We start from the raw sequence: 10,000 nt of genomic DNA, 5'->3' as shown, positions 1-10,000 counted from the left end.
TGTTAAAGCCTGTTGCATTTTGCCTCGGATTATTTATAGTAAACTGTTTAAAAAGAGAAGGTAGCGGATGCTTTTAGTCATCCACCGAAAGATCTTTGCATTATATATATATGTATATATATATATATATATAATATATATATATATATATATATGTACATGTATATATATATATATATATATACATATATATATATATATATATATATATAATATATATATATATATATATATACGTATATGTGTACATTTATGCCTGTTTGTCTATGTATGTGTGATAAATAGTCTGTATCTTTTTTGTCGATTTTTTTAAAATGTAAAGTGATTCATTTATCCAAGCTTGAGACATTAAGACATGAGATGATTAAGAAGGGAAGGCTGAGATATAACGAAGAGGAAAATTAAAAGAATAAACGAAGAAGAAAATAAAATTTATGAGATATATAATTAAATATTTGAAACATAGATCGTGGCAGTAAAATTGCCTTTTAGTAGAATATCATCCAAAAAGAGTGATACAAAATTAAATGAATGAATAAATAATAATAATAATAATAATAATAATAATAATAATAATAATAATAATAATAATAATAATAATAATAACAGTCAGAACATAATTTTATGGAGGGGTTATGTAGGATTTTGGAAATGGGGTTAGAGGAGAATTAAGATGGAATGGAATAGAGAAGTGACAAAATAATCATATAGATAAATAAATTTAGAGATCTGACTGTTGTTCTCTTTTTTTCGTGTTTAGCTTTTATTTCTTTTTTTTTCATATTTTTTTTAAATATTATATATTAATGACGACTCATCCTTCGTATGGTTCAGCAAATATAGCCACATCACTTTTTTTCAAATCTCTGAACTCACATTGTACTTGTCTCATGTGGCCGTTAAGGATGATGACAGAATACTTCATTGAGGTCAGCAAATATTCACTGAAGACATTGCCACCGATGATTGACCACTTATTTTCTAACCAAGGCCACGATTTTTCTTCATTGGTACGACCAATACCTAGAAAAGATAAGACACAAAATACGACAGTGAAAAACCAGCCAAGAATGTCAATGGAACCGAAAATCCCTAATTCATGATAAAAAAATTACTCTATATTCTATTCCATGCTATTCAACTCCAAGAGAAAGATGAGGATAAATATCCGTCAAATGTAAGCAGTGTACATAATTCCTCATCTCTTAAATAAAACTGTATTGTCCAAGAGAAAGGTTTCTAAATATTCTCTGAACCGGCAAAGAATGGTATCTGATACTTTTTCAAATAACGCTTACAGATTTGTTATGTTTCGACAGTCATTTTTTTTTTCAAACAAACATTGGCACTGTACAAATACATAAACGCAACTTATAGAATCATATAAAAGGAAAGTATTTTAGATTATAAACAATTGCAGCGTGGAAGCCATTTAAAAACACACAAAAGCCGTTAGATTAATTTCAATATTTAAATTTAATTTGTCAAAATATTTTCGTCGCTTTGAAATCGTGACCTGTTCACTGCTGCAGCACGGAATTTAGTCAGTGAACAGGTCGCGGTCTCAAAGCGACGAAAATATTTTGACAAATTAAATTTAAATATTGAAGTGAATCTAACGGCTTTTGTGTGTTTTTAAATGGCTTATAAACACCTTCCACGCTGCCGTTGTTTTTGTTTCAGCACACGATCTCAGATCAGGTCACTTGCTAATTATGAAGTCTTAAATACTCCTAAGAGAGGGAATGGTCTTTAATGGAATGCCATTGATCGCCTGCCTGAGCAATCAGTACGGCACAGAGATTAAACAATTAATACAAACTCTATTCTTTTAGAGATTCAACAACTGTTTTACTAAGTTATAGACTTATAAATTTACTCGTCTACAGGCTGTGTCCCATTTTTAAATGAAAGTGTCCAAGTGAAACCTATGGTCTAGATTTTCGTTGTACAAATAATAATTGTTTCAAATTTTGACTAAAGGACAGCAATTCTACATGGAGAGAGGAAGCATATGATAGCGACCTCAGTACTTAACTGGTACTTTATTTTATCGAACCCCAAATGATGAAAGGCAAAGTTGACCTTAGCCGGATTTTAGCTCGGAATATTTAGCCGGAAGAAATGCTAAGATTTTTATCCGGCACTCTAGTGGTTCTGGCATCTCACCACTTAATGATGTCGTTGCGGAGGAGAAGGAAGAGGACGAGAAGAAGAAGAAGAAGAAGAAGAAGAAGGTCACAAATTTTGGCATAGAGCAACAGTTTTTGATAGGAGGGGAAATCAATTACATCGAACCGACTGCTTGATTGGTACTTATTGTATCCACCCCGAAAGAATGAAAAGTAAAGACAACTTCTGTAGAATAATAATAATATAATAATAATAATAATGATAATAATAATAATAAATGCCCTGATGCAGTACAGGCAGTGGCTCTCATGGCTTTTGATATTAACTGATTGGAAGTGTCATCATGTACATCGTTTTGTCTTGGTATAAAAGAGGGGCTACAGCAAATATTCTGCTGAATACCAGAGATTTGCTTGTCAGTTGTTTGACCGTAACCAGTTGACCATGTCCCTTAGTGGCTGACGATATGTGCATCTCTGATCACGAGCAGAAGTAGTGGGGGAGCATCATAGTCATGTGTTGAGAGGGATTCTTTGGGGTTTGAATAGTTCACCTCTGGAAACATGAGTGGTTCTTTCAACATCCTTAAACAACCCTTATTCAGGGACCTTTTGAGCGGGATGGGCTACTCAGTTTGAAGAAAATTCTAACTGGGCCCCACCTGCAAGGTCATGTGCTGTTTATCTTGATATGAGATCACCATGTCACGCACATATGGTTGTGATGCATGTGCCTGGTGTACCCTTATCAGACGGGTAGTCCTGATGGGTATTCTGGGCTTCCTATATTTTACCCCAGTTTAATTTTGCTCTCTCACTCAGTAATAATAATAATTGCTTTTATTCGCCATAGGGGCATGGATGAGGAGAACATCACAAGGACAGACAACAATTTATGCAAGGCTTTAATATAAAGGATGAGGAGAAAGAAATGAAAAAGACAGAGAAAGGTGATAAAATTATTTATCATTATAACTGCATCTTACAATGATTTATTTATTGGCCATAATAATAGAAGTTGTCAGAAACAGTGCAAAAAAGATAAACAGAAAAAACAATGAGTTGTTTACATTACGTAAAAGAGCGAGCTTAACCACAAAATAGACATCCTCTGTCGTCGTACATAGATTTGTAAGGACTTACCTTCTAGAATATTCATGGCACCACTGTCAAGATTTACGTAGATAATATTACTAAGGCTTCCCGATGTCATAAAGATATCATAACCATTATTTCTAGATGAAGGGAAGAAGGCAATATCGTTGATAGAATTGCCAGTAGAAACAGTGAAACTGTAACCAAATTCACCTGTTGAAGAAATTGAATTGAAAAGAAAGATTTGAGATTTTATTCATAATATATTTGCTCCAAAATATTTGAGAAAAATAAAACGGTATCAATACAAATAAACATTTATACACACACTTGCAAATATATATACATATATAATAACAAATTAATAAGTAAAACATATACATATATACATACATATATGTACGTACCTACATCTACATGTATATATACATGCATATATGGGTACAGGACACCAAAAACACGTCGAACACAATGAGAAACGAAAACATAAACACAAAACCAAGGAAATAGACGTTTTTCTTAAACGACGAAAAAATAGAGTACAGGACATATAACACATGGAAAATCCCCCTTCTTCAGTCGCCTCTGTTTCATCTACTCCGCGTTCGAAGGTCAAGGCGAGACACGACTTCGGTGAAACATTCCTATATGTGTGTGTGTGTGTGAAGGAGTGGCTGTGTGGTAAGTAGCTTGCTTAACAACCACATGGTTCTGGGTTTAGTCCCACTGCGTGGCATCTTGGGCAAGTGTTTTCTACTATAGCCATGGGCCGACCAAAGCCTTGTGAGTGGATGTGGAAGACGGAAACTGAAAGAAGCCCGTCGTATATATGTATGTGTGTGTATATGTTTGTGTTTTCCTCCCAACATCGCTTGACAACCGATGCTGGTGTGTTTACGTCCCCGCAACTTAGCAGTTCGATAAAAAAGACCGATAGAATAAGCACTAGGCTTACAAAGAATAAGTCCTGGGATCGATTTACTCGACTAAAGGCGGTGCTCTAGCATGGCCACAATCACACAACTGGAACAAGTAAAAGAGTAAAAGAGTAAAGAGTATATATATATCAACAACTTATAAATAAGGGCAAACGAAAAAATTTCTAATGCCAAATATGCTGAAATTGGACATATTGTCCATAACCATATATTTTTTCACAATACGCATGCTACTCGAAAAAAGAGTCGACAGAAATTTTTTAAAAATTCCATTATTATCATATCGGACCGATTTCAGGGTTAGTTCATAAGAACCCTCCCTTCGTCAGTGATAAATGTGGCAAAGAAATAAATGAGATACTTACTCATACCCTTGGAAGAAGTAAACACTAAGTCATGAGCAAAGTTAAGTACCCCAAATACATTTCGGCATATTTGGCATTAGAAAATAGTGAGCGGTGTTCCGCAAGGCACTGTTTTGGGACCACTACTCTTCATAATGGCCCTCTCAGATATGCCCTGGTTATGGACAATATGTCCAATTTCGGCATATTTGGCATTAGAAATTTTTTCGTTTGCCCTTATTTATAAGTTGTTGATAAATTTAACCTTTAAAGATATTTATATATATATATTTGTATATTTTATCTAGTTTCAGCTCACGAGCTGTGGCCATGCTGGGGCACCGCCATTCAGTGTTGCTACATGATTTTACTTCACGAATGCTTTTTAACAATTGCCATTTGGTGCATAAGAGAGTTCGATGCAGCTGCCCTCATCTGCACCTCCTGCTGTGAAGTTGGTTCATCTGGGACACCTGACAAGATGAGATCCAGTTTCATTTTAAAAACATCTGCATCCACCCCATGCAGGTCTCTCAGGGTCTTCGGGAGGATATTGAAGAGCTGTTGACCTCTGAAGCCCAGGCTATCACAGTATCTTGTCCTACATCTTGATGGCAAATTTGGAGTCCTTGGCACTATGCAGTGGCGCCCAGTTTTAGTATTTGTGTAACTCTCGATGCCAAATATTGCCTGTGAGTCTAACCTCTGGAGAAATTCGTTAGACTCAGGTTATATACCGAAACAGCTTCTATCCCAGTCTGTCATCTCGGTTTTCAAACAGGGAAACAGATCCCTCGCACTCAACTATCGCCCAATCTCACTCACCTCCCACATCATTAAAGTGTTTGAAAGAGTGTTAAGATCAAGGATAGCTGACTTCCTGGAGACCCACAAACTCCTAAATGCAAATCAGCATGGCTTTCGCTGTGGCAGGGACTGTCTAACACAGCTCTTACACCACATTGAAGATATACTCAAAGCCTTGGGAACAGGTTCGAACTCTGATGTCATATATATATATATATATATATATATATATATATATATATAGAATATTGCATATTGTATTGTTGTATATTATGGAATTGCATTAGTCCCGTTTTATTTGGTTGCTTTCTATTAATGTCTCTTTATTCCAAGGAGGACTTTACCACTCCACCATATAAACTCATTAAAACAATACCAGACACTCGATTGATATCGATATCATCAACGGCGAATTTAGAAAAAGGTTTCCCAAGGATTGGAACCTCTAAAAGAATGGAATATATTTATGCATGAAACTACGTCTATGTGTGCTGTCCCAAAATTGGAAGCACTTGGAACTGACTCTTTTATAATGATGTAGAATTTAGAAATATTTCTCATAAAGCCTGTTATGGGATTCTTATAGAAATTCCAATCGTATTCTCATACTTGGTGACAAAACTAAAAACCTACATCTAAAAGATAGAATGTGAAAAATTTATAGCCTCGTAAATGCTACAAGATTGACAAAGAATGTGCAAACGGTAGACACTCATTGAAACAAAGATAACGGAATAATGCAAACTTGAAACATTTCAAAGAAAAAGGAAAGCATAATTTCGTAAATTCTACAGAGAGAGTGAATAGCAAGTGAGGGCATCCTTGACAACATCGTTTTAAATTTTAACCCTTTAGTATTTAAACCGGCCATCTCACGCCCAGATATTTTATCTATTGTATATTCAAATTGGTCAGATCTGGCCTGTCACACCTACCCTACTATGTCATTTTCCCATGGGGATAAACCATTATGCTGATTGGTTATGAAACATGAACATATTACTCTTTACTCTTTACTCTTTTACATGTTTCAGTCATTTGACTGCGGCCATGCTGGAGCACCACCTTTAGTCGATCAAATCGACCCCGGGACTTAATATTTGTAAACCCAGTACTTATTCTACCGGTCTCTTTTGCCGAACCGCTAAGTTACGGGGACGTAAACACACCAGCATCGGTTGTCAAGCAATGCTAGGGGAACAAACACAGACACACAAACACACATACACACACACACACATATATATATACATATATACGACAGGCTTCTTTCAGTTTCTGTCTACCAAACCCACTCACAAGGCATTGGACGGCCCGGGGCTATAGCAGAAGACACTTGCCCAAGATGCCACGCAGTGAGACTGAACCCGCAACCATGTGGTTGGTTAGCAAGCTACTTACCACACAGCCACTCCTGTATAGTAGGAAGAATGTTTAAATGTGTAAAAGAAATCAAATTAACTTGTTTCATTGAATGCGCAATGTCAGTTTGTCTGAAGAAGGGAACATAGGTGAGCTGAGAAGGAAAATGGAGCTTACAAATAATGCATGTTTAATATAAAACAATGTGAATAAATTATTATTAGATTTGACAGAGGAATCTGAATGCTAAAAGGTTAAAAAATGACAGAGTGCCACGCAGAAACTCAGTCTTGTAACCAACGCACACTTCGGTTCTCCTCTCCATATTCATTCCTATTTACTTCGTAACTCGAGGCTCCACTCTGACACCTCAGTCCCACTCTTTTATTTTTCTTCCTACCTTCATCCCGGTCACTCTTACATTCTCTTCTATAATATAGTACCCACGTAGCACACCTCTACAGCAAGAAACTCGTTCTGCTTAGCTCCTGCTATCACACTTTAACCTTTCATGTCCTAGCATAGAACCACCTTTATGGTAGTTCCACTCAGATTCGGTTGAGTAGGGGCTATAACAGAACCTCCCAAGCTGCATGGCGATCTAATTAGTGCTGGTGCCGCAAAAAAGCACTCAGTACTCTCTGTGTAAAGTGGTTGGCATTAGGAAGGACATCCAGTTACAGAAACCATTCCGAAGTAGACAATAAAGCCTGAAGCAGTCTTTGGACTCGTCGAAACGGTCCAGATCATGGCAGATGGGTATTTACATGTTACTCAGTAATCCCATAACACCTCTTTCTCCTAATTCAGTTTTAAAAGATCCCACCATTTATAATATAGGATCAGAAGATTTTCTTGGTCTTGCAGACACATTCTTTTGTGCAGAAAATATTGACGATGCATTCGATGCCATTACAACGAATGCATTTCCTAAGGACATCTTTTGCATGAAGTTAAGCGGAGCTCGCATAATTAAAGTGAGTCCAATTAAAATTCGACCTGTTTTAAAAAGGAAATTCATTAACACTAATGGCTTAATGATGTTTTTTATTCTCATTATGTTTGCATGCATGGCTATGTGATTAAGACGTTTGATTCCCAACTACAGATTGGTTGACAGCATTGACAGGTACAGTGGCATCAAAGTATGAATTGGTTGATACTTTGTTATACACAGAACTTGGAAAGACATGCAACTATTTTGATAGAGGGTTGCATAGAGATGACAGGTTAGCGATTTCACATCATAACTACTGCTATTGCCCGTACAAGAGTAGAAATTACTGCAAAGATGTTAATTAATCGAAGTACAATCTTTATTTTTAGATATACTGGTAAGTATTGTTCTCACAGAATGTCAAACAAAAGCTGTGTGTATAGCTAAAGAATTGTCAGCCTTCATCTATAGCCATAACAAATACGATCAACATCAAAAGAGGGCGAAATGTTTGTACAATCCTCTGGCAGAAAAAGCGATAACTAATTGTGCTGTACAAAATAATAATGTAATGAAGCAAAATGGATTTTAAGAAAGAAGAACAAATGAAGCAATTCTTGTTTTGTAAATATTAGTTATAATCTCACGGGAAAGACCACACTGAGAAGTAAGCCAAACCCTCAACGACGGTAGCACTACATTTTAATACCTCAGTAACAGATATCCCACAGGAGAATTACTGTACGAAATGAAGGAATTATATCGAAATTGCAGAAAATATGTTTGAAGAGCCAGCATACACAATTTACCAATTCTTTCAGAAACAAAAATAAAATTCAACTCGTGCAAATCCAGTGCACGTGTATCTTGAAGAAGAAGAACAGAACTGATGATAACGCAATATGGTGGCTCATAATTAAAATTGCAAAATCCCTGTTAAAAAATATAATCTATCTTGTGTTCTTGAATGAAAAGTATCATAATATCATGCTGTATTTTGCAGATGTTCAAGAAAATATTGCTGGGGGAGGGGGGGTTGAGTGCAGATAGGAAAATAAATAAGTCCTTAAAAAAATCTTTTGACAAGAAAACAGTGATACACTGTAAATGCAATGGGAACTGCTAAGCACTCTTTGCAACTTTATAATAATAACAGGAATTTTATGTCCAGCTGCTAGTTCCAATTAATAAGTGGGAATCAGACAATTAGACAACAAAATGAACAAATTTTGTATTCATAGTTAAACAAAAAATTATCCAAGAAATGTGCAATCATGCAATAACAAATTAAAGTTCTCTCGTTTCTGAAATTATATCTTTTACGTTTTCTCGCGCCTTTATTCATTTATTTCAAAGAATATCTTAATATAATCATTATCACCATCATCAGCATCATCATCATCATTTTAAAGTTTATTTTTCTGTACCAGAATTGGAAAGGACGGGTTCGGAGTATCACAGACATCCAGTCACTTGATGCGGTACCTCATCATTTCCATTATGACGATCAGCATCCAGAGTCGAGCATTCAACTCTTCTTCCTCCATATTCTTTAGTCGTCCTCTTCTGCAGACTCCTCTCCATCCAAGCATTATATTCTCTCTTACACCTTAGATCGTTCTTGTAAGGTCCATTTTCCTTCTCAGCTCACCTGTGTTCCCTTCTTCAGACAAACTGACATTGCGCATTCAAGGAAACAAGTTAATTTGATTTCTTTTACACTTTTAAAACATTCTTCCTTCTATATATTCATGTTTCGTAACCAATCAGCATAATGGGTTATCCCCATGTGAAAATATATTGATAAACGCTCGATTAGATATGCAAATTTTAAAACTTACCTTCTTCTGAAATTCTCGAAACAGTGATAAGGCCAGTGTCTTTGTTAACATTGACCAAATACTGAGAGTCTGGAGAGACATATGGTATTCCTGAGACAGATGTATTGGCGATAACATTGTCAGTAATGTAATCAAGTATCAGTTGAAGTGGGGGTTGGTGTCCGTCTTTGGAGGAATGGCACTGAATCACAATTTGTCCACCTTTAAAAGAGACAACACAAACACAAAATTATTAAGCAAACTTAGATAATAACTCTTAAATTTGTTATCGACACTTGTATATAGAACCGAAGTATAAGTCCTGCGGTTTATTTTCTCGACTAAAGGCAGTGATCCAGCATAGCCGCAGTCAAATGACTGAAACAAGTAAAAGAATAAGAAAAAACGATCCAAGGCCTACCGATAGTAACACATTTTCTCCAAACTCTTATTGATTTGTGCTATATTTGACAAGGGAAAGCTTTCCCGAAATAAAATAAAAGCGTTAAACAACCTAAAGAAGGTAATACAATATCTTGTCTATCTTTATGTTCTGAGTTCAAAT

The 10,000-nt window shown here is 35.8% G+C and overlaps 1 protein-coding gene across 2 annotated transcripts in view; it reads right to left on the bottom strand.

Annotated features, from left to right (window-relative positions):
• Positions 1-293: 293 nt before the first annotated feature.
• The window catches only part of LOC115209404 (follistatin-related protein 5-like), a 409,770-nt gene continuing 400,063 nt past the window's right edge, over positions 294-10,000 (bottom strand). For both annotated transcript variants that reach the window (XM_029777801.2, XM_036500843.1), the window contains 3 exons: positions 9,457-9,657; positions 3,276-3,440; positions 294-1,023 (listed from right to left, as the gene is read on the bottom strand). In XM_029777801.2, coding sequence (XP_029633661.1) covers positions 815-1,023; positions 3,276-3,440; positions 9,457-9,657 — 575 coding nt within the window. In that variant the 3' untranslated portion in view covers positions 294-814. The remainder of the gene's footprint in view (positions 1,024-3,275; positions 3,441-9,456; positions 9,658-10,000) is intronic.

The sequence above is a fragment of the Octopus sinensis genome, linkage group LG3, assembly GCF_006345805.1.
Source record: "Octopus sinensis linkage group LG3, ASM634580v1, whole genome shotgun sequence".
Classification (NCBI taxonomy): Eukaryota; Metazoa; Mollusca; class Cephalopoda; order Octopoda; family Octopodidae; genus Octopus; species Octopus sinensis.
This window is presented reverse-complemented; position numbering and strand designations above follow the sequence as displayed.